At 33.4% G+C, this 27163-nt stretch overlaps 1 protein-coding gene across 3 annotated transcripts in view; it reads right to left on the minus strand.

The window, feature by feature from the left end:
• Positions 1–26920, minus strand: part of LOC123717444 (dachshund homolog 2) — a 133670-nt gene extending 106750 nt beyond the window's left edge. For 2 of the 3 annotated variants that reach the window (XM_045673432.1, XM_045673431.1), the window contains exon 1: positions 26319–26920. In XM_045673432.1, the coding sequence (XP_045529388.1) occupies positions 26319–26884 (566 nt within the window). In that variant the 5' untranslated portion in view covers positions 26885–26920. Of the gene's footprint in view, positions 1–3923; positions 3951–26318 lie in introns of all 3 variants that reach the window. The other variant, XM_045673430.1, reaches the window with a different exon arrangement.
• Positions 26921–27163: the final 243 nt, after the last annotated feature.

Raw genomic sequence — 27163 nt, forward strand, 5'->3', positions numbered from 1 at the left:
GATATTTCCTTGCTGACAATGAAGCTCAGATATGTTATCATCAGTTTAAAATGTCATGGCATTTCTAACCAGTACCTATATAAAGTTAACCTTGCAAACATATCTCTTGCTTTTCCAAAAATCTTATCAAAATACATTAATATAGTTTAACAATACACAAGTTTAGTTTACTCAGACAAGTTTAATTGTTATGGAGTTTTATTACTGATAATGTAGCCCTTATCAGCGAGGGGATAACGAGAGGGAAAGTTCCGTGGTCCTCACGCCTATACGCGCAACTGGGTGAGTGCGGTCAGTGAAGACCAACGCACCGGCCATTCGTGACATAATTCGCAACAACCCCCTGAGGTGTGCGGAATTTTCACATTTACTTTATTTATAGCGGTATAAACAAGCCTTCTAGGCGAGTAACAAGGCTGTTAGGTATCTAGTCAGTTTAGGGTCAAACATGGTAAGAAGTTCGAAAAATCAGCAGCAAATTTTTTGGTAGACTCTAACGCAATAACTGCGTACGACGGTGGTGTGATTTATTTTACTTTTTTATGTTTGTGATATTTTTATTTTTCAGGATCTTTTTGTTTTTATATAAATATATATTATTAAAGATTACCTGTCCACATCGTATCCCTAACTTTCGTACTAACGACTAAATGACGTGAGACTGATTCATGTGCACTTTTTATTTTTCATGTAGCCTTTTTTAGTTTAGTTTGTTTTATTTGTGCCTGTTTAGTTTTGTCTTAATAACTATATGTATTTTTGCACTTCTTGCCTACCTTATCTAACTTAATTCTTTTATTTTCTCACAGTGGTTGCCTGGGAGCGATCGCTCGAAAGCGATAGGGCCGCCGATATATTGTAAGCCATTATATTGTAATGCAACGAAGTGGCAATTAATAAAACTAAATTTCTTTTTACCATAAAAACAGGAAGCGCAGACCCGACCAATACACACCAATTTCATTAAAAATATTTAAAGACAAGACGAGGTACAAATGACCTCAAGATAAACGCTTAAATAGGTTAACGGTTAGATAGATTTTTATAGGTTCAACAAGGTTCACTAGCTTCTCAGCTGCTAATCCGTCTTACAAGCTCTTTGCGGTATCATTGTGTATGTACACGAGAAATACTCGAATATATCTAAGCACTTGCATATTTCAAGCTAAATATGCCTGGGAAAGTTTATATAGAAATTATGAGTAATTTATTTGTGATATTATCAGCTCAATCCTTTATTGTCAATTCAACAATTCTACAATTACCTGAAGAAATTAAAGACTATTAGGTCACTAATTGAATAATTCCTGTCACGATGTTAGTCCGCGATGGACTCCTAAACTACTTAACCGATTTTAAATTAAATTGGCACACCGTGAGCAGTCTAGTCCAACTTAAGAGATAGGATAGCTTAGATCTTTAATTATAGTCGCAATTTTATTTTATTGCAAATTATTTGTCTATAATTAATTGACAGTCAATATTATCTGTTAACTACAAAAGATTCTAACAGATGTCGATACTTTTCGACTGGATTGAGTAAGTAATCAATAGATGGCACTGCTATGGTAAACCGACAAACGTGTCATATAAGCTACAATTCAATATCATGATTACCACGTGTTATTGGGGCTAAAGTATAAATTAAATTTATTTTGTAGTAAACGAAATACCGTGAAATTCAATTATTTCTACTTTTCTAATTTTTGGTGTTAGCATAGCCAACCACGTGTTACTTAGACCGAAGTGTAAATCTAATTCAAATTATAGTGACGATAATACAGTAAAATTTCTTTCGTGTCACGGTATTATTGCTAACTACCACATTAAGGAGAAACTAAGTCCGCGGGGGCAGCTAGTTATATACATATTAAAGTATCGCATTATCTTTGTAGTAATATAGAAGAAAGAATACGCAGAACAGAACTCGGTTATTCAAATAGAAATGTGTGAACGCCCGAAGGGTGACAACTGTAAACCCTTTATAAAATCATTTCCATTCCGTTTTCCAAAGTGAAAATTACCTTCCGACGGTCAAAGGGGAGTTGTGTTTATTCCAAATCGGCCTTTGTTAGTAAAGGTGTTAAAATGTAAACGGATCTTTTGTTGTGATTTCCCTGTTAATTTTGCTATTATTTTGTTTCGAAAACAAAAGTCATCATATGAGTTTAATAATTTGAAGATTATTAGAAACGTAAGAAAAGGTTGGGGTTTATATATGTTATGTGCGTTATTTCGACTATGTATTTGCGTGTTGTTCCCACGAGAATGAAAGTGCGTGCTACTATTTCACCATGCCTACTGCTGATAGAAGAAAAATCTTTGTTCTTTATTATTAATTAAGTACTTAAAGTCATGTGGATCATAGAGTAATGGTTTCAGCTCCTTACAAACATTTTGCAAAACAAAAAACTTGGCGAAAGAGTGGCGGAGAGTTTATTGCCAGTTCTTCTCTTCCGTTCTACGCCCTTAATTTGAGAATTGGCAAATGTAACATTCGAAGCATTTAATATATTATGTAGTATCTCTTTATTGACGTTCATAAGTGTAAATTGTGTTATCTGGATACATGATTTTAAATATAACAAAAAACATTTTTTTAATTGAACCGATTTTGAGAGTAATAGGCGTCATTAAAATTACTTTAATATACTATTTACATTTCTATAACTTAATTTAAAATTAACGCAATAAAGTTATATTTAATAAATAACTAAGCCCTTATAATAAAACATAACTTTCACCTATTCTTTTTTTCTCAATTAATAAAGACCATGCCCTTATCCTAATTCTCATTCCATCATAGGATTATATTATTGACATTTGATTCCAATTCCATTAGACAGATAAAAAATATTCTCCTTTGATATAAGCGACTGTTAATGGGATTTAAATATAAATCTGTATCGATATGAATAACTTGAATATACGCTCCTATATATTTTAAGATATTTCTTCATTGTGTAGTGAATTAAAACTTAAAAACGTCCTTTTTTACAATTAAAATTGTCCCAAACTAACTCTAAATAATCACGATTACATACAGTAATTTTAAATATTTCTCACGAAGCCTCATTATAAAACAGCAATGTAAGCATGCAAGTATTAAAGTTCGAATTAAGAACTACCCATCATCCACAATGAACAATAATATAACATGCATCTTTGTGTTAGCTTTGTGCTCCACTGTATGGCATCCTACCTCAATGAGATGTCTCAGTGGGGAGTCCACGGTAGCCGTACGGTCTTTTTTGTGCGGCCAGCATTTTATCAAACATGTTAATGGCTGGCTTTATGTTGCCAACAAAAGAAGCGTGCCAACGGAGGCGTTAAATCCCTTACGATTTGATGATTATCGTCATCGTTTGTCATCGGATAAAATTCGAATGATACAATCGACGCGAAAGACCTTAAATTTACATACAAATCTTCTAAACTTACCAGTTCAAGCAGCTGTTTCTAGGACGCCAAAACAAAACACAACCATGCTCAAACAAACAGGCAATACTCTACAATTGGTAAATTTATCTGTGTTTAGGAATTAAAAACCTATCAAATTACAAGGGTGTAACCTGGAAGCATTACAACGACAACTAATTAAACCACAATTTGATCGACATTTAAAATAAATCACACCACCGATACATATAGGGTCTGTACTAGAATTCCAAGAGCCAATCAAGCATTCAATGGTACCAAATTCCAGTAGATGAGAGATGGTAAATGGAATTCGTGAATAAATAAACACATTTAATTTAACACACATTAAAGCAATTTTGGTGGAAAAATAATACTCTTATCCCGCGTCGTGGTTGTGTCATCTGTGGTCCAAGCTACACCGGGGCCCGAGAGACCAGTCGAGGGACAATCCTGCCCGAACGTTTTCAAACGAAACCGAACGCGCGAGCAACTTAGGCACATACCTGTCTGGCGCTTTCATTGACAGGCACCTGAAATGAAGAAAAAATTCGATCCAATTCGTTGAAAATTTCAAATTTAAAAAACAATTCTTTTCCTCGAATACACAGATAAATTTACATGCACGTAAATTGTAGCATATAGTGGCAGCTATTCGTATTACCATGAATCAATAAGGCAACAAAAAATATGATACAAAAATTAAAAGTAAACATTCAAAAAGATCAAACAATAATGTGGCAAAAACATTTAAAAACAACATTGCAAGATGTATTAGGACAGTTGTTAAAATATGGGGTAGCGTAAAGCGGCTTGACTCCGATGATATTGTGCGCTCGCACGCGATGCCGGCATGTTTGCAGTACCGCCATAGTGCTCTAGTCTCCGGCCGATAGTCTATGCTTTAGACTAGCCAATACACCTAGATCAGCCGATCTTATCAGTCCTAAATCGCTAGAGAGTAATTCGCGGATTAGTTCGTGTCGCCAATCGTTACACTACACCCGCGGTTTCATCGCGTTTCTTATAACGAGTTATTTATTGATTACATCTTATAATTGGCTTTATATAAGCTAGTTACTCAATGTTCATTACAATCGGAACCAACATGTATGAAATCGTTAAATACATAAATGTGGAAATATAATTCCAATAAACGAAACCTAATACTCCGATTAATATTGAGTCATTACGATATTGACTGCCCTATCCCAATGGACGAATTTATTAGATTATTACTGGACGAGATCACGCAAACGAAATCGTAAATTCGTAGGAAGTCAATTTGGTTAAATTGAATCTAATTCCATCAAATTTCCTTTCTATTCGATTGTATTACTTTTCGTTTAATAACTAAAAGACGTAAGACACGAAGTGCACAAAAACATAGATAATATCTCCATAGATAATATTTCGATAGCACAGAATAATAGAATAGAACATTCAACTCAGTAAATACTTTTAATAGGTATGAATATGGTTGGATTAAATAACCGATTGTTATTGTTATTTTCATGTTCTTAATTGCAATGACTGCGATATTTCTAGTCGCCAATAAGCTATAAGTGTGTGGATAAAATCTACACTTACCACTGCCAGCTCATAACAATTCAAAATCCGACTAAAAAAACCAATCTATCAATATTATAACACAAAAAATAATGCAAGTCAGTTAATAATCCCGAATCGACATTCGACAATGGAAATAAAGTCACAGTCACTTTTTTAATAATGGCAATTCAGTTTTTCTTTTTTTACCGCCACCCTAGGTTTGACATTTGAACCGCCTGATGACTTGGCCGCCATGATTGATCGTCGCAACGCTGTAAATAAGTGCAATTTAGCATTAATTTTTCCCTTCTATTCAAGGAGTATTGTTAGTATACAGTTTAGTATAGACAAACTCTTCAAACTTATCTTTACAATAGATTTGTTTCAATTCACGAAATAACTGGTATACATTTGTCAGTAGGCAATCGTGGATATGCAGTGTCATTGGCGACAAGAATCCGAAAGATGAAAGAAACCATCTGTGATGAGACATAGATAATGCGAAGGTAGAAATTTTTTTAAGGATAATAAGGTTCAAATTTCTTTAATTGTTTTGAGCGACTGCAATTTATCATCGAAGCCACTATCCGCCCAAAGCGTAACAAATCACTAGTAAACAAATTGACCGACATATCTTCCTTTGATCGTTGATTGTTTTAGAATGAATTTCGAATATTTCAAAATTAGAAGTCATTAGTAGAAACAAATTTGAAAAACCTCCGAAAGAAAAAAATTGTATAAACAAAACATTAAACAATGTTCTAAAATCAAAATTGACCGGCATATGTTGGTATTATGTGGAACAGCAAAATTCCTTTAAAAAAAAAACGTACATAGTCTATACTTAAGCGGGTATATTAGCAAAAGTTGGAGCATAGATAAAAAAATTCTATATTTAAACGATACAAGTGAAGTGAGATCATAGCAAATTATATTTGATAGGTTCAAATTAGATTGACATGTTTTAGGTATCAATTGATTGTGATGTGTCGGGATGTGGGGGTCTAGCAGCCTATTTAAGGCACACCTACATACACTATATGCTGTATACGATTGTTAGAAGCCGGTTTCTATGTATATAGTAGATTATTATTTCTCATTAAGAAATTTACTCACAAAAAATTGATAATAAGGTAAATTGTATCCACATTAATTTAGCGTACTTGGCGTGATTTATCAACATATACTTGTTTAAAACTGGTATTAATAATAAATTTGATTCAGCAGTTAATTTAACATTAGTTAAATTTATACAAGTACGCTTTCAAATTAATATCCTAATTTTTGAAGTATAATAAAGAAGGATACGCAGAAAGTAAACACTCTTCATGAGAAACTCAAGGGGCTAGAAATTTCTAAGCTCTCAATTAAACGGTGCCTTATTATTTTCCGCCCCTTTTGTAAATCAAACAAATTATTACGTTGATCTGTTTTATATTATTTGCTTTGTTAATCTGAGTAATCAAAATGTACAATATCAATTATAGACTTAAAGCTTTTCCTTAAATCGTATCTCAAATTTCATAGATAACTAGCAAAATTCATACGCAATAGACAAGGAATAGTCATTTTGTTTTTTTATAGCCAGTATCAACAATTAGTAATTCAAAATTCGAACAGAAACTTTGTAGAGGTTTTGTTTTGAAAGCAATAAAAAAAGATAAACAATAGATATAAAACTAAGGGAGAACTCTTTAGCACACCTGCCCTAAGGAAAAAGTTTTGACGTAACAAACATTTTTAAGAAAAATAATTGCTCGTTTATTCACCGGAGGGCATTAATTTCCCTTCATCCGCAATTCGGATTAAAACCAACCCAATTAGTACATTATTTCGTCTTAGAAATCTGATTAAACAAAGGATTTTACAATGAAAGTATTTATTTCTTGATACGCTTTAGATATATACGACTTGAAAATATAGTGCAATAACTCAGTTTCTTAATCAATATTAATCTTATTGATTCAGTATCCTCTTTTTAAAAATCATTTAAGTTCAGTAAACTTGCTATATGTTGCAAAACTACTGTATAAAATATATATGACTTTATAGTGATGCCCTCAATTCGATTTCCGTCGAAGGAAAGTTAATTCGTATCGGTAGGTATAGAAACTGAATCAATAAAACAGATGCTCTTAATAAAAAACATTCCACAGACTTCTAATAATCAACCAAAGAGTATAGACGTATTGAACAACATATCTTATAAATTAAATGTTAATTAACCGTAGTACTATTTTAAATTCCTATTTAGTAATCCCACAATTCCTACACTTTAAATATCTCCCTCTTTGCAAACAAAATCCTATGTCTTCATAATTTATTGCACTCAGAAGAAATATTATATCTGAATCGTTTAAGTCTCTGCTTGTAATTCAAACACGGCTAATTAAAAGGGTTACTTTGGAAACAATTAATTGAAAAAAATATTTTCTTAGATATTTCTTATGGTTTGTTTTACTGTGAACAAATTTATAATGGACTATGCGAGTAATATAAAATATTTAATATTTTCTCCTATGTGCATAATATCTGAGTCAATTGTTAATGTCAAAATCATCGTGGACAGTTAACGACAATGTTATTGTTAGCCAAAATACATCACTAAAAATTACATTAATTAACTAACATATATCATACGTTCACGAATTATACATTACTGATTAATATAATCAAATAACAAGAGATTTACACAGATTACTATAGCAATAAAATATTTCTATCTATGCGATCAAAAGAAACAAGAAAATTTGCAAAAACAAAACACGACTATACAACTTTTGTTTTTGTTATCATAACGCAAATGTTTCTTAGTTCTATATATCCACATAAGTCTGTATAATACCTAGATCAGAAAGCAAGAGCCAACAGGAGCGATTACCCGCAGGCGACTGACATTTACGATTTATGCCATACAATGTTACAATAGTAGTGGTGATTCTCTATTACAACTACGTAAGGTTACTTAGCGAAAGATCGCAGTCAAAACAGTTGAAGCTAAAACCTGTTCCTCGTATGAGCTTGGAATATCTCGCTTTTATCGCATCATGTTGTATTCGACAAATTCACTGAATAATGCGAGGAAAGAGGTATATAGTATGATGATACAATCAATGTATCAACGGAAATTTGTAACATTTATAAATACATACTCTAAACTGAATAGATAATTTATATAATAATATATAAGTTCAATTGACTTCAACGCTTTCAAATTAAACACCATTTCAGTCCATTACCAAATTCCCATGTGGTAACACTGCAGAACTTGCCTGATGTGAATTAATGCAAAAGTGAAATAAATACAGAGTAAAAATCACTTATTTTCTACCTATTTATTATCTGTGACGTCTGTTTTAAATAGAGTAATAGTAATTTTAGTATTAGGTGACGGCGTTATTTTTATTTGATCCTCGCGTTTTTTGAGGACATAACGTTGTATTACAAAGTGGGTATAAAATTTATGAAGTAATTGTCTGGCAAATATTTCTTTAGTACACACGGTACAACGATCATAAAGGAGTATTATGTTGTTATACTGACAACAATAATTCACAAACCTCACGGCATGCAACCAATTTTAAATAAGATAGCATCATTTCTAACAATTTCAATAGCCAATAAACATTATACTTTACTGTACTACGATATCCTCAGACCTAAAAATGCTAGACCTGAAAATTTAAAGGAAATTATCACCAAATCTTACTAACGTGTATTGTTGGTTCTTGAAAAAATATCTGAAGGATCTTGAATCTTATAGACAATCAATAGAGTAGTGGCGAAATTACAGGTCGTCGTCAAAAATTTAAACAAATAAAAGACTTCTTGGCTAAACATGTTGAGGCAGCCTTTCCACGTAGCTAGTGCAGACTAAAAATGTATAGTAGGAAAAAATTAGAATATTATCTATGAAATCTTTCCAAATTTATAGAACTGAATCATATTTCTAGTTTATTATTCTAAAACTAAGCAAAAGGGTGGGGCATTTAAACGAGAACAAATCGTTTATTTCCACATTTCCATACAATCCCCATATTTTCCACCATAACCTCTCTCATTTCATACATACATACATGCATGCATACATCATTCGGACATATTAAGACATCGGCTTCCGGAAATCGTTTTTACGTAAAATCACACAAATAGAGCATGCCACCAATCTTCTAGATTATCTTATGTGTAATAGCACGCTAGGATTATTGCTTAACCATTTTCATAACTTAGTAATTTCGTTACGAGTTAATCAATCACTCGAATCAATTAACAACTGCTAAACACAGACACGAAGATACACTCACACTTTGATATTTTTTAATTCTAATCTATATTAATATTGTAAAGTGTAACATTTGTAGAGTAATCTACTGAACCGATTTTAAAAATTCTTTACCATGGGCCACGTTACTATTGAGTGTCACAGACGATAAATATCCGAAATATGAAAAGACATTTTTGTGATACATGGAATTGCAAAGAAAAAACCCCACCCAACACCGAGTCTATCTATCTAAAGTAATTGTATGAAATTTATTGCATTTCCACCAATACATAGAATGATTCATGAGGATAGTAATTTTTCAAGGTTGTTAGTCGCTAGTTCGATTTATATCGTATGGTATGCTGATACTACAAATTATCTATCGTCATACATTGATGTTCGATTGACACGAAGCTAGTTATGAAACTCAATTAAAACCGTTAACGAATGTGAAAAACTTGAGAATTCTGATTGTCGGATAAGCACGATTGTCGGGATTGCATATTGAAAAAACATGCAACAGCGATAAGAGTTACATGCTTGAGCGAAGCGGTTTAATTGAAGATAGCATTTCCTACTAAATTTGTGTAATGATTGTCTAAGGATAATTTGAAAATCGAACGAATAAGGCTGGCTATAATAATAAACAGAGTATATATCTGAAATAACCATAACCGAAATCAATATAGCACATTAGTGTAGTCTGTGGTCAGTGCAGTATGAAGGTTATTGCGACCACAGAGCAGCGTAGTTGTTATTGCTCTACCAATCGTGATCAACAAAAGCCACAATTCAGTTAATACTTAAGCCTTATTTATTGTTTTTAAATATCTAAACGTTAAATTTCTTTCTTTTTTTAAATTAATTTATATGATTTGATATCTCTTATTTTCTAAATGAATTACTCTAGAATGTTCATAATTATATGCTATTAAGTGTCGCCTTGTCTTTGATTTATGAAATGTAAAACATTTATGTCTTTATATGCGTTATCTGTTCTATAAAAAGTAATAAACAATTTTATATGAACATAGATTTTTCCATAGATAAAACGATAGTAAAATTCTCAAAGAAGCTTTTGTCTCCTACAAACAATTACACAGGTCCTATTCATAAATTTCCGTGATAACAGATTGGGCCACCGGGTAGCAGGATGCGTTTAATCTTGTTTACCGAATTGAGTAACTACATAAGTTATTAAAGTTCTATTACTGATAAAAAATTTAGCTTATCAGTACCGTGAAAGAATTTCTAACCACACAACACTTCAGCCATCAAAGAAATAAGTCTAATTGGAGAAGGCCTAGCTCAAAATGTTAACATAGATACAAAATCTCTCGGGTCGAACATGTCTTTATATATTGGAAATAAATAAAGCCTATTTTACTCAGGGATATGGATATGGTAGTCTGAAATCGGTCATTAGTATTTGAGAGTATTCGTAATCAAAATTCCTCTTTATGATAAAAACCTCGCGTCACGGTGATTGTCGCAGCGACTTCACCGATCTTTATTTTGTATATATAAGCTCTGGTCCCAATGTGTATTTAACTGCAAGCTTATGTATATGCTATCTAGATATTTTGTCAGTTCGCGAACCGGGTCAGCCTATATAATATTCTAAAGAAATGTACAAATAGTATTCCCGATTTACATGCTTAAAAAAAAAATTTGCGATACTTGTTTGAATGCGTCGCTTTCTATTGAACAGTACTGTATTATTATGCTAGCTTTACATATTTGTCAGCTTTACATGTTTGGAGTAGTGTTGTCCTAGTGGCTCTAGCGTGCGACTCTCATCCCTAAGGTCATAGGTTCGATACCTGGCTGTGTACCAATGGATTTTCTTTCTATGTGTGCATTTAACATTAGCTCGAACGGTGAAGAGCGAGAAAACCGGCTTGCCTTAGACCCAAAAAGTCGACGGCGAGCGTCAGGCACAGAAAGCTGATCACCTACTTGCCTATTCCATTAAAACATGATCATGAAACAGATACAGAAATCTGAGGCCCAGACCTAAAAAGGTTGTAGCCCCATTGATTATTATTATTACATATTTGTCAGTCTACAGATAAGTTTAAAACTCTCTTGCGTCCGTACAGAAACGGTTAAATCATTAAATACCGAAGTAATATAAGCCACAATTCAATGAACTTTGCTGAAATCCGATAGATCACATTCTATGATGTTTACACCTAACAATCGCTAGAATAGGATAATGAACTCAATAACAATAGTGCCATCAGATTAGTAGGAATTTTAATATGAAATGCGATCGTTTGTAACATTCATACATTCATAAGACAGGCTTTATTCGCTTGTTCATAAGTTATATATATACCTTTGTATTGCGAAAGCAATAATATATATATATATATATATATAACAGTAATAACAATAATAAACAAAATATAACAGTAATAAATAATATGATAACAGTGATTACGTTATTAACTTAGATTACAAAGTTTATTTATCAACCAACAATTAACAAATTACAATCAAAGAAAGAAGGTAGATTGTTTTGTGAGATTTTATCATAAGTTTTCTATCTAATTTTTTACCAGCATGTATGAAGAGTTGTTAATATATTAATCGGTAGAGTGGAAGCGAACGATCAATCCTAATTTGGCATACTTCCCTAAATAATACCCTCAACTGATTCACCAATCTATATTGAGACTGGCAATTTTCTATAACTATCTATATAGATATGTTTATAGCGCTCAATTGTGTGCGCGAACACGTGAACTCTCTTTTCCATAACTCACAGCTCGATGTGACGGATATCCGACTTTTGAGCAGACTCTCGACTGCCTTTTAAAAATACTCATCCGAGGTTTGTCTTCCCGGCCTTCCGGGGTTTAAAACGAGACTTATTTGCACTGGATACTAACTAAACCAATGCGTCTACCTCTTTAAAAGCCCCTAAATGTAATAATGTTGAATAACTTCAATTGAATAATTGATCAAAATGGAATTTCTGATAAAAAACAAGGCCAAGGGTTGTCGAATTTCTTTCGCTTACATTTATTTAATTAATCACATTCTTATGACTAGGGTCTGTCCGAATGTTGGAATACTCCGAATAATACGAGGGATATTAATGTCCATACTGATAAAAAAACATTAAAATGAGAAGCAAAATTCTGTTGACCTGTATTGTGCTAGAAATTCAAATATTTTTTATTCTCTTCACTTAAGAAGGAAAATATATCTGTACGTAGTATACGTACTTTGTATGTGCAAAAATTATTTATTTTAAATTAATAATTATAAATTTCAAAAATTAATAAATGCGGGGTTCTAGGACGTACAAATAATAAACGTATTATGAAAATAATGATACCAGTTAAATTTAAGAATGTAATAGTTATAACTTTTTTACTATACATAAAAACAGGGGTTAAAATTACAAGTCACTTTGGTACAATCTTGCTTATAATTATGTTAAAAATAATTATTAGGGAGGTACCCCAATTGCATTTTAAATTGTCGGAACCGAATCAAAAATATTGATACTAAATTGTTACGCATTAAAATATAGTTTGATCAATGTCAACAGATGGCGCTTTATTCAATTAACAATACCGACTTAACATTTTGAAATCTTAAACGATTGTTAAAAAATCTAGTTTTTCTAAAAGCAGCGTATTATTTAAAATACATGGTATTTTAAATTCACTATGTTTAATATAAAACCACACAATTACCTTAAACATTTATTGTAATAAAAATGAAATCATATAAACTAAATTATGTACATAAAATAATAGTTAAAAGGATGACTTAATTAAACATTACACTAGTTTTTAGGCTATTTGTGTTCGAATTGAATGAGTGTTGAGTGGAATAAAAATGCCAAATCATATCGCTGTTACATCTCGAATGCTTTTTTATTTCAATTTTCGAGGGTGCGTTAAACGCTACGTACTCTATTGAGTCTGTGACGGGGCACTTTTGACGTTTGTTATTAAACCTAATAATGTATATCATAACGCATTCATATCTACAATCTGAATGGATATGCCAATTTCATTATTTTCTTAATAACATGTTTTTCTTTGGTGCAATTTGAGTCATAATTTATGCAATGACAAAGCATGTAGACAAACTTTTTCTCATCCCTGAGTTTGTGCGTTTGAATTACGGACGATACGATAATATTTTTAACATTTAATTTTACGTAAAATTTTTGTTTACCTTAACTGTCAAATATTTTAGATATGATAGAAACAATATACTGTAGATATAATAATAATAGTAATAATTATAAGTTCTTTATTTATATCACGTTATATATGATGTTAATAATATATAAATAAAATAAATTTAACCTAATAGATCTTGGTTTTTATATATGAGTTGCGGGAAGGAAACCATTGTTTGATTATGCTTGTACAAAGAGACAGTTGCTGATATGTGTCTGCCCCATTATGTAGTCAATACAGTAACGAAAATATATTATTTAGAAATTTGACTATTGTGTTTTTAATAGTAAATCGTTTCTGTTTAGCGCGTGAATACTATTAATATAAATTTCTGTGTTTTTCATAGAAACGATAAAAGTCACTCACTATTTGCCTCAAAATGTTTCATTTGCATAATTGCTTTTTTTCCGCCATAACTATTTACTAATTCCAAATGTTTGAGCGGGGGTCGCACGCACAACAAACATAAAGACAATCTGTACGTACGCCATTTATGTAAATAACTACGGTATGGAATTATGAAAATTGTACGAAAGGTGTGGCCCTGTGTTTACGTAAATCTCTGGGTGGAGTTTGATGAATAACTATTAGTCACCTAGTGTTCGAAATTCAATTTTAAAAATTATCTATTACACATCTGTGGATTCATAGATATTTTCTAATTCTAGAAATATATCAAATTTGGTTTTTATTCTACTTATCTGTTGTTATTTGTTAAACTTCATTTTAAACAGCAGTCAGAGACAATAAAAAAAGCTATTGTCTACTACGAAAATTAAAATCATTATTTGGTGATATCAATTACTTTTATATATAAGTTACATTTATATAAAATAAACCACAGCGGTTTCTTAAATATGATTTTATTATATTTTTCTGTAAAATAAATAAAAAAAGTAAAGTCCGACCAGACCAAAACACTACATTTCCTTAATTAAAATTAGAAATTAAAACGCAAATTCGTTAATCAAGTCTATTAAGAGTCCGATAAAGTTTCTCATTCGTCTTAAGTCATCAGAAAGCTGTATTATTAACGTGTCTAAATAATTACAGGGCACATCAATCAAGGATATGCAGAACGTTTTGTGCGAGTCAGCACTCGGCCCACTGTGCAACCCTTTTGATATCTATGAAATTAAATGAGATAAAATGCTTTTAAGCGCTATTTACCTTTTAAATGTATGTTCTGTATATTATTTACAAACATACTATCGTCATTTAAATAGATTGTCACTGCGTTTACACTTTTGGCGGCTTCTTATAAATTCAACACAACAATAGACCATATCCGGACAATTTCTTGACGTTTCATTTATTGATAACTTTACACACTTTGGCCAAATAAGACCAAATTTTCCACGTTTTAAAAGGCAAGGCACTCGCAATCACACCAATGTGTCTATTATCACTTAACATCAGGTGAGACGCCTTTCCGTTTGCCCTCTGTTATAAATAACAAAAGAAAGTTGTACTTCTATAACCAGATGAATTTAAGAAAACAAATATAGTAGGTGGGTTTAATAGCATAATACCGTGTTGATATGTGACAAAAAAGCTATTTTGGTTGTCAAAAAAGTCGTGTTCTGTTTTAGTATAATAATATTTTAAAAATATTCAATTTGTTTTGGTTTTTAAAGAAGTGTTAGAAACAGTCTTTGAGCCTGCCTAGTGATTCGGCATACCATGGAGTATAGTTCCAGAAAAATCGAGGGCTAAGACGGCTAAACTTACGTACAAGATATAATATATAATAATGTTTTTTCCGTGCTTAAAATATATATATACAATTTAGAGATGTATCTGTTTTGTTTTTGTTTTGTTTTGTTTGTTTCTTAAATGAATAAATAAACTAAATATAAATTCTAAATAGTACTTAGTACTGTCTTTTGTTAACATAGGATTTGCACATTGAAAGAAAACACCTAAAAGGTGATTTCCATTCAATAAATAGCAATAAATTGCATTGATAATTAAATTTCCTTTAAGTTGAATAAAGAAAATGTAAGATGACCAGCGTATTTCGTCTAGAACGCGACGAATGACCCCAATTAAAAGAACAATGAATGCTATCAATCCGAAAACTTAATTTTCCATAGAAATGTTTCCGTCGGTAACACCTTTGTGTACAAAAAATATACTAACCGGTAAAAAAGATAGAAATTAAATAAATTAGGGTAAATGATCTTTGAACTTAATAATAATAAAGCCCGCTTTTTTCCGAACTTAACAAATGGTTAGAGTTGTTATATAAATTTTTCTCTTGATACCCTAATATGCTAATTTCCTTCAGTACCATTGATTGGAACCCATTCACGGGTCAAGGCTCCCGCCAGCTTTTTCCAAATATCTTTATCCTGGGCTTTCTATCTCCATTCGCTTCCTGCTAACGCTTCAATATCTTTTATCCACCTTTTTTTAAGGCGCCCTCTTCTTAACCAACTTCAAGTTAAGTTCCAAGTCCCTGCGTACCTGCCTATATACATATATCAGTGGTACTTTTTCAATAATTCTACGCAAACGAAGTCCCAGACAATTCTAGTAGATACTAAAACCAAATAGCTCATTTTCTCGGAATCGGTTGCAAAAAATGTAAATTGTAACAATGTGTAGTTGATGTATGCGTGACCTTTAGCAAAATGGCACGGAGTAATTGTTTAAAAATAGTCCCATCAGCTGTTTTATAACGACTAAAATAATAATTAGCCATTTGGCCCTGACAGTATATTGTGATCGGGATCGCGCACGCGTCAATATTTGATGGACATCTTCACTCGTCATCACTACATTATATTGTCATGACTAAACTAATCTAACGTTGACGGGAGCAACATCGACTCTATATCCACGGGACAAGGTCACAAATCTAAAAGCATGTCCCTCCAGACGTCAATGCTCTGTCTTTGAAAGTAGACTAATTAAGTTTTTTAGAATCTTTAACTCTCGTTGATTGGCAGATGGCGCTAGCGGCAATTTAAAATGTATACGTCATTTAGAATAAATGGTGCATGTTAACAGAACTTATTTGAATTTTAATGAATTTATAAATGCATATCTACGACTGGACGAAACGCTCGAAGCTCGTGAGACTAATTTGTGATGTAAAGAAGAGACGTTTTGCGGGATCACGAACTAGATTTATATGCGAAACCACGCTTTCACGTTCTAACTTGACGTTGCCCCGCATTTTTTCTCCCGAGCCGAAACGTACACACACGTACGTAATCTATTTGCACTTGCAAATTTAATCACAGCATTCGGGTCCCACACACGATCGCACGAGCAGGAATCATAAAGAATCCATCAACATCAGAGCAGCGCCGATCGCGAAATCCGTCATCAATCATAAAACATCAGAAAGGATTAAAATCCACGTTGCACCTTCCGAAGCTCGAGTACCCTTGTTTTTCTCTAACCCGTAAATACTGAGGGGCGTAAGTATGGCCCGGGGGCGGCAAATATTATAGAGGGGGGCAGGGTGTACCCCCGCCCCTGTAGGGGGGCACTATCCCTTATCGCGAGCGTTACCCTCGACGGCGCGGTCGCTAGACCGCCAAAATATGGGACAAATCGATTCCCGTGCCCCATTTTTGTACATCTGGACCACTATTGATTTTACACTTTTACAAACTATCGATTTTTAGACACGTAAACAAAGTTAAAAATCACCGAACGGTATGTCACACCGAAAATGTTGTACATTTTTCGTTCTTGTTAAACTTATGAAATTTAAACACTTCAAAACACACACTTCACAGGCAATGGAATTCGAATTGCAATACGTTACTTTGTGCCCATTCTTTATCTCAATATAATCAAGCAAAGTCAATTAATACAAATCAAGGATCGCATAAACAAAACTCGTAAAAACGGAAAGTGCGAAGTACGAATAAGAATACGCACCGGGGGTCGGCGCGGTTGTAAAATAGAAACAAAGTTATTCCACGTGAGGCGACTATAATTATTTTAAATGTGTCTCTTGTAGATATAAAAATAAATTTATATCGATCGTAAATTCCCTAGATTAAACAGAAATTCCGATGTCTTCGCTCTTTTACTTTGTAAGCGTTCTGAAAAAACTATTTTATACCGCAAGATATACGTTAGATAGATGTTTTATACAAATATAACAATATATTTGAATTATAGAGAAATGCACATAATAGGTTTCTAAAACTATTTTATTTTTTATATTATAATAAAATATCAGTTAATAAGAGCTTCTATTTATAAATATATATTTTATAGAACACTGAGCACAACGAAGGCTTGCCTGATGTCTAGTGATATACCCATGGACACTCTCAATTACAAAGTACTCGCAAGTGCGTTGCGGCCTTTTAAGAATTGGTGCGCTCTTTTCTTTAAGCACCCGAGTTGGTTTACTTCAGTGGGCAGCTGGTTCCATAAAGTCGAGACGATACGGATGGATTTTGGTATTCTGCCTCTGCCTTGGTGAAACTCAGCGGCAGGTATTAATGTTATACTACTATTTACGGCCCGTTTATATTTACTCATGATTTTATTTTCTAATTATCTTCCTACATTGTAAGACTATAACAATAAAAGCAGTGTAACAGACACAAAATTGATGCTATAAAGGGCAATTTACTATCTCTGACTGGAAGATTTGATATAACTTTTTATCGATACTCTTTTAAATTGTTGCGAATGTTTTATTACTTTTTATAGATCGTATATCAGAGTTTAACGAGGCTTAGTTGTCTTTTTCAGTTTGTGCTGCTTGTTAAGTTGGAGTAACAAAAATAAGTGGTTATTAATAATGTGTATGACAGTATCATAACTTTAGTTATCGAGTTGGATCGTCATTATTTATCTGAGTGATGCTTAAAAGTGATGGTTGTAGGTTCTATCGCTGGCTGTGCACTAATGGACTTTCTATCTAAGGAAGGAAAACATCGTAAGCTAAACGGGCTTGTCTTAGAGCCAAAAAGCCAGTGTGTGTCACGCACAGGAGAGGATCACGAAACAGATACAGCGCCACTGAATTTACTTGACAAAGAATTAATTGGTATTAAAATACACGCTCACAAGAAACACAGATAAGCCAGCAGATCAAGCGACGAAAGTGGAAATGGATAGGCCATACACTCCAGAGATTCTTCTCTTCTTTTCTTGATTGGAACCCGCAAGAAAAACGGGAGTGTGGAAGTCCCAAACCTGGTGTACAGTTGCAGACGAGGCAAAGGCAGCCGGAAAGACTTGGGGCGAAATAATACGAGGCGAATGCGACGGGGACTCACTGTGTATGCCCTGCGCCATATTGGGGTTACAAGACATTACGTTAAGGAAGTGGCTAAAATACTTATGAGGAGTTTTCAGCATCATAATATATTGAATATCTTAAATAATTCTAAAATCCTCACTCCACAAACTCACTACGAAACATATACGACAAATTTCAATTTATTTATGGAATAGACAGGTGTAGAGAATGGCGAGGCTTGAAGGAGACTCTTGCCAAAAATGGGCACACAGATACCTAAAAACAATGAGATAAAAATATAAATACTTAAGTATTAAGTATTTATGTGTGTAAAACTAACTGAAATAAATTGCTATTATTATTATTTATAGGTAGAGCAGCTATTTAGCAGATTTTATAAAAGATAAAAAACCAAAAATTGCCATGAACGGCCTACCCTAGTAAATAATTATTGGTACGAGAGATTGTTTAACCATGCATGACTATTAACTTAATATATTATTTTATACACAATTCGAATCACTTTATATGAAGCCTCTAATACAAAGATTATCCATAGAAATCTATCATCCAATTAATGAAGAAAGTTACTCTAGGTTACCGTACAACTAACTGTATGCAATTAATGATTTTTACGGTCAAAAGATAAGCTTATTCTCACAAAGGTGAACGGAGCGCAACGGGCAAAAACGTCATTGCGCTGCATTTCCTCAACTATTGTTTTGATATGCATCTCTCTGTTAATAACCGTGTATCTTCTGTGGATCAAAACAATCTATTTACATGCAATTTATTTATGCCAGATGTTTCGTGTAATTGTATTTCATGTAATCTGTAGTCTATGTCCGTGATAGTTATTAAAAAATCCTACAAATTTGACTAAAAAGATCTGAAGAGTTTTAGTTTAAAAATGGTATTTGAGTAAATAATGTTTATATCATTGCCAGAGGCCTCGTTGATTGCCGGTCTTTTTAGAATCGGTACTCTCATTTCTTTCCGCGGTGACACTTCAATTTTAAGGGAAAAGTGTGTAGGAATAAGAAAAGCCGTCATACTGAAACTGTTTGAATTACTTAGAATTAAATATTTACGAATAAATCCCCATAATAACCTTGAAGTTAATCCGCCACGGCCTTGTCCCAGCTATAAAACATCTGCAAATTAAGAGTCAGAAAAATCTAATTATAGCGAGATCTGCTTTACTATAATTAACAAAGCATCAACGAGATTGCTCTTAAACTGTACGTGAATGTAAAAATATGTATCAAGTTATATGAATGAACAGATTAAGTAAATAAACAAATAATATAATACTTTGACCAAAAGTACCTAACAATTTTTATTATTTTAAAATTGACCCAAGAACGCGTGCAAAATGGTTATACAGTTTTATTGTTAAATTGAAAATAATTGTCACTAATTATTTAAAGTAACTTTAAAAACAAAGTTTCAGCATGAGATTTGTGCGTGTAGAAATACACTTTTTCCTTTGCTACTAGCCTTCAAGAAAAGAGCCTAACAAATCATAAAAAACCGGCAACGAATGTGCTCTGTGTGGCCATAGACACTTGTCTATGGCCCGAGATGACACTTAACATCAATGTCACCATTTTGTCAGCAAGTACAATTAATTTTATGACCAATACAAACTGTTTAAAGTTTTTATTATGTTTGATTAATAACATAATAATCTATTCTAAGATGAATGAATTAATGTATTCGCATAGGTACTAGGTACACATTTACAGCGACACACAGTCCTGGCCTGTCCATTAACAAGTTTTTATACTATACATAGGTTTTATTTAATGCATTTTCATATTTAATGAGAGAAGCCGCGGCTTACAGAACGGGTGCGTTTTTCAACATGTTTTGATCAATGAAGTTGTGTCAAGCGGGACGACGGACTGCGTATCTGTGAACTAATGAGTTGACAAATCACAGACCAACAAACCGCGCAATCGTCTTTTATTTTTCACATAGGTGTACTCAATAGGAATCCGTATCTATTCAATCAATTCTCTAGTCTGTGAAACCGTTCATCTCATGATAACCAGCAATGACTCTATAATTAAACATGATTAGAGCTCAACACAGTGCAATTATATGGCTACCGAGTTACATGCGATGTTCAATATCTGGCACGGAAAAGAATTTTTACATAGATTATCTTTTCTTACTTGTTTAAAAAACATTTTGAAACCTGTGTTTCTTTATTTGTTAGTAAAATATTTTTGTTTAAGTTTTGTAAAAATAATACAAAACTAAAACGTTTTGTAATAATATAGTTAGCGCGAAACCTATAAGTGAATAAACTGACATTTAACGACTTATGATACACCGCCAAAATTGATGAAACTAACACAGGCGAAAATGTCCGATGCCTATAACCCTTTTTGTTACTTTTATATAAGCAATAATTTGATGCTAGCAAGAGATAATCTACGCATAGCTTTTTGGATTTTCAATGAAACACGATTCCCAAGCACAAATGTTAAATTTCCTATCCTATATTCAGTGACAAGAAACTATTTAGTATAAACCAAACAAAATGCGAGCTATTAGGCAGTTTCGCGACAAATAAACCGTATAAACGCAATTTCCTCAAACGCAGTAAAGCGACAAACTGTTCCACAATGGGAATGGAGGCAATTTATTACGATTGATCAACAAGTAGCTGGGGAGGAAAGAAGCCGGAAACTCGGGAAAATAACAGTCGTAACGCACACTCGAAAAGCGTAATTCGAAAAACGCACACAAATGACACGAGGGAATCCCTCCGGCTAGACGGAGTTATCATTCTCTATTTCCGTAACGTACTATTGAAATTCCATCCCGCTCGCACATGCACTGAAAGCTATCTCCGTCCCTTTTTCATTCATTCATGGTTAGATTTGAATGGATTTCGAACGCTTTCATGAAAATGTATGGAACGATTTTTGTAAACACACAGTAGGCGAGAATTTGAATTTAGAATGTGAGGATTTTGAAATAAACTGATAATTCGATGAATTACAAGGTAGATTTCTAAATACTTAGTACGAGGGCTCGATAAAGGTTTAATATTTATTTTTTATATAAGAAATAAATAATTTATTTATAATTGACGCTAAGTCCAAAGTCAATAAAGTAAGTACAAATGTGAAATCACATTGATTAGAATTAGTCGTGTTCTAATCTCATAATAATGAAGTATAAAGCGATTGGCATTTTACGCCTTTAGTGCCTTCTAGCCCTCTATACTTCGTTTCACCAGGAATGGAACCCAGGACCATAGATTTACTAAAGAAGAGCAAATGTAGATACGAAATCGTACACACACTAAACGCACTAGGTAGTATATATGTTATTACAAAATTATTAATAACCTATATTCCACATAATATATAACATAAATGACAACCCTACATTTAACAATATAAATGTCCTGAGAGTCTAAGGCCAAAACCTCGACTGAGGCGTTATTAACAAAACACACTCCTATGTAAACTTAGCTTTGCTTTTAATAAACAATATCTTCGCTGAACAAGCAATGAAGACGCTTATAATTTAGTACTGAGCATGTGTCTGAGACAGCATCTTGGTTTAATATTTCAATGAGAACCACGCCTTGGATCTCCGCCAGTGTTAGTATATCATTCATAACAGTGGAACACATGCCACACTTCGGTCATTCAATATATCCGTGTGTAAGAAAACTAGCTGCTATAACCCTTGGTCTTGGCCTGGTATATCATCGTGATAATTTCTAATAGGCAACTAGGTCTAAGGCCTGCAGGTTTCCTCACGATGTCTTCACTGTACGAGCGGTACACACATAGACAGTCCATTGGTGCACAGCCGGGTTCGAACCTACGGTCATAGGAATGAGAGTCGCGCGCTGAACCCACTAGGATAGTGCTGTTCTGTCTATAAGACTATGAGGTAAAGTTCTTTATGCGTCTATAAGAATGAAGACATTTATTGATAAACAAAATTTTTAGTTTATTACTTTAAATTGGAAAACAATTTATCGGTTTAGTTATAACCACAGACTAAAGTAACTAACGAAAGAGTATTTACAGTATTACCTACATAGTTATAATAAATAAAAAGGAGGAAATAGAAAACTGAAATTAATTCAAAAAGGTCCTTGCTGTGCAGATTTTCTCGTTGCAATACTTATTCGTTGAGCAAGGTAAGCACCAGGGCTGGGGTCACCACTATGTACTATCTACCAGGCGCCAAGTTAAATATTTAATTAGCACCGGTGCACTTGAACCCCACGACCAAAGAGTCTACTCCAAAGAAATTTAAAGCAAAGTTGAAGACAAGACTGTTAATTCTATAATGCCTACGAGAAAAATACAAATAAACAGCATGTCATCTAAATTAATTATAACCAATTCAATAAAAAACATACGAAAAAGTTTCTTTAAGAAATATGTTTTCTAACCTCTAAAAGTAAGAAAACTTAAATTAAACAACTAAAGCGTCCAAAATATATCCAAAGACATCTAAAACAAACTTGTTTAACCCCTTTTTGTCCCAAATCCGACAAAAAATGGTCCCAAAGTTCCGTCACACCTACTACCGGCTACCGCTCAAAGGTAATGAGCCGGTTATTTCAGTTCTTTGTTTATTTACAAAATATCACTCCGTTTGAAGGCGGACCATCAAATGAGTCGTTAAACTGAAAATTCCATAAGAAGTCGTGTTGATGACCCCCTAATTGTGAGGCAGAGACAATAGACGGAAGATCTATTACATTCCGAATACAAATCGAATTAGGATGTATTGGATTATCGTGTTAAGTCTTAATTAATAGTACCCGATTAATTGGGTTTAACTGTTATTGTAATTCATTCATTCATACCTACTTTGATACCTCAGTACTATTATAAAGTTCTATATATGACCGTTTTATAATTGGTATTTCTCTATAAGCATTCATTAGGTATCCTAATATGTTAGTAATGTCCAAACATCTTTAACATTTAAAAAAAAATCATTGTAACTCAACTAGAAAAAGGTTTTATTGCCTTTATCTATTACTAGTCACTATAGGAATGTTCTAATTACAAACTATTTTGATTAACCAATAAAACCGTAGATGCTTAGGTGTCAAAAAACGGCGGTAAAATGTAGGTTCCATATTTAAATATTCAAATTTTGAAGCCTCATTGTCACAGATTTTATTAATAGGTATAGGCTATGTATGAAAGAGTTATAAGTTGGGGTTCCGTTGAGCGAATGAAATCCGACACGATCTCGTTTATCTGCTGTCGAGCAATTATTGAAGCGTGAAAAGGAACGTCCACTATTGTACACGTTTTGTAATGCGGGCGATGCGTTCTTAAAAATATCCCGTTTCCTAGAGGCCCATATGCCGTATCAAATATGAATGAAGTACAAATTTTAACAGATTAAAACCGAAGTTATTTGATCATATGAATTTGGGACGCCTAGTCGCTTCACATGAGTAAAGCAAAAATGTCTTACATACAAAGGTAACAAAAAACAAATCAGTTAACATTTTTAATAAAGCTCATCATGCAGGCCTAAATTATATGTCTAATGACAATTAAAGACCTTATAATATATCTAATTGTGAAAACTTTATGTGACGCGACACTTCCCTTCGTAATCTTTCAGTGTATCAATTAAAAACTAAATATTAATTAAAATTAAATCTATTTTGCCATCAAAAGTCCACACACGAAGCTTTTGTAATAAAAAACGTTTTGTAATCTATAATTCTTTGTCGATGGAATCACTAAAATCGTAATAGTGGAAACATGTCAATACAATTTATCGTGATACGTTGCACGAATTATTGGCGGCCATTTTGTGTTCGAAATGAAATTTGAGTCTTTCCAACGACGATAATTATTTTGACTACTTCATAAGTTTATACAATTCGTTTAATATAACTTCTTTTTTAGTTATTGTTTTTTTTTAAATAATAGATTTATTGATGAACTATTAAGTTGTTATGTCAAATATTTAGTGGAATTCCGTCTATTCTATAACTAAATGTATTATGAAATTTAATTATTATAAATACATAATACATTATAATATATACTTTATAATATATACTAGAAAATTATAACATTTGTAAGACCTTTAGCGTAGATATTAATTATTTAAGCATCAAGGACTTCAGATTTATCATACCATAACTGAATGTATTGTTGTTTATTATTCTTTATTATTGCCTTTTTAATTATTCATTTGTCAACGTCATGTTATAACATTATATTGCATTATTATTGTTTTGTATTGGCCAAATGTGAATATAAAAATAAATAAAGAAGAATTTGAAAAGTGTTAAAAATAACCGATATTAATTAACCAAAGACACGGCTCGTCAAACGAGAAAAAGACGCGCGAACGCATCCGTGCGGAAATATTAGATTATTATTGATAATGTTAAATCAACGCGTGTTAAAAAACTTTCCGTTTTTAATAGGAGTTAATCATCAATTTTAACTAAGACTTTAAATGTATCTTCTAATAAAATGTAGACGGTAATATATTTTAATTTAAATATTTGCGACTCATTATTTTGTATTACATTGTCTTTTTCTATTCACATTTTCACAGCAATCACCTAGTCTAAGAATAAATATGAACCACGAAATAAATTAAAACAATTCATTAGATATATTGTGTCGGATTCGGGAACCCTTTTAAGTCAAAAATACCTCTGTCAGTTTTCCCAGCACTTCAATAACAAACTTAACAGTTAACTCCATAACAACGTTATTAATTTTTAGAATTAAGTTATCATATATATATACAAATAATAAAACAATAAATTCTAATTGTATGAACACATGAATATAAAACTCTTCAATTTACCCTAAACATAAATGATTTCATAAAATTCAAATAAAAGTTAGTTAAAGTCCACCGTGTCCCTCTGTTCATTAAACAAACATAAAATATTACAAAAACAAAACGTCAAATGAAAAAAACAATTTTATATCTCCCAAAAGCCCAGTTTCCGCTCACATTACATTTTTAAAAACGCATTCAGGGAAAGAGATATAGGCCTAGCGGAGCCCGTCGAACAACACAAGATTTTTTAATCTAACTTTGGCGTTTGTAAAAATTACTATTTAAAAATGTATAACCGACCACTAATTAACAGAGATTTTAACCCTTCCGTCGCCGGAATGCTTTAATATTAAACCCGGTGGAAATATTTGGCGCGTATTAAAATGTGAAAAATTAATGCAACACGACCCTTCCCGTTGAGGTGTTTGTCGTTAAATTCTAGTTCTAAGTAATTACTTGTGGAAGTAATCTTACAGTGTATCAATTAAAAACTTTTTGGTATTCTTTTTTAAACTTAGGTAGACGTTTTGTCAATTAAAAATTAAAGTACGAAATGCGAATACATAAACTGGCTACATTTTTAATTATTTAACTAAATCCTGGCTAGTTAAAAAAATGGTAACTTATCTTTAGCTTCAAAATAAAATTAAAACAATAAAAGAAATGCGTATGACACCTACAAAAACGACACAAATGGTTGTAATGACTTAATCTTTGCAGCAAATAAAATAAAAATTTAAAACATTAATTAGTTATTTTAACAAAATAAAACTACTTTAAATAAGAGTGTGTAGAAATTGAACGAGCTATATTAAGAGAAACGTACCTTGCTGTGGTGCAGTCGCGGTAGAGGACGTCGAAATCCTTGCAGGAGAGCAGCTTGCAGCGGTTGACACCGGGCTGGATGGCACCGAGGCCACGCAAGATCCGCACCTGCTCTACATTGCACACCAGCGGCACTATGTCCAGTCTCTTTAGTTTCGTGTACACCGTGTGTAGCCCACCCACCAAGTGTTTCAAGAACAGTTCAAACGCCTGCGGCAAGCACAACATCGTATCGCCCTGAATTATGAACGCGGCGACCTTCTGACCGCGGTAGTCTACCAGCTTGCATTCGTTAGCTGACGGGTCGGAAGTAGAAATAGGCGGAGGGCTGCCGTACCGAGGCGGGCCGTGGTGATGGGCCGCTGCCATCAGCTCGAGAGGCGAATGGTGCATCATTTGCAACGAGCCCAACAGGCCCAAACCAGGCGGTGGGAGCTGCATTCTGTGCTGCAGCAGTTGTGGCGGGCTGATGGCGCGCGCTGGTGAAGCAGCCTTAACCCTCGGCGAACCCCCGGATGAACCGCTAACCTCACTCGCGGTCGACGCTGAGTCCACGGCGGACTCCATGCTCAGAGACGTCTATACGTGCATCACACACCCGTCGCGCGCGGTGTTTCGCGCAACAATAAATAAAAACCCAGAGCGAAACGAGGGCGCGGCCGCGTGCGCGCGCCCGCCCCGGCTCTCGCGCGCCATTGGCCGCCCGCCGGACTCGCTGCGACGCGATTGGCCGCCGCAGCCGCGACGCTGTCTCCGCCCTTTTTTCCGTTGTATTGCGAGCGCGCGAAGAAACGTTCCTGTTTCTTTTGGGTGGCGAGTGGAGCGGTCGCGCCGGGGGTGTATTGA

This window comes from Pieris brassicae, chromosome 12 (assembly GCF_905147105.1).
Source record: "Pieris brassicae chromosome 12, ilPieBrab1.1, whole genome shotgun sequence".
Lineage (NCBI taxonomy): Eukaryota > Metazoa > Arthropoda > Insecta > Lepidoptera > Pieridae > Pieris > Pieris brassicae.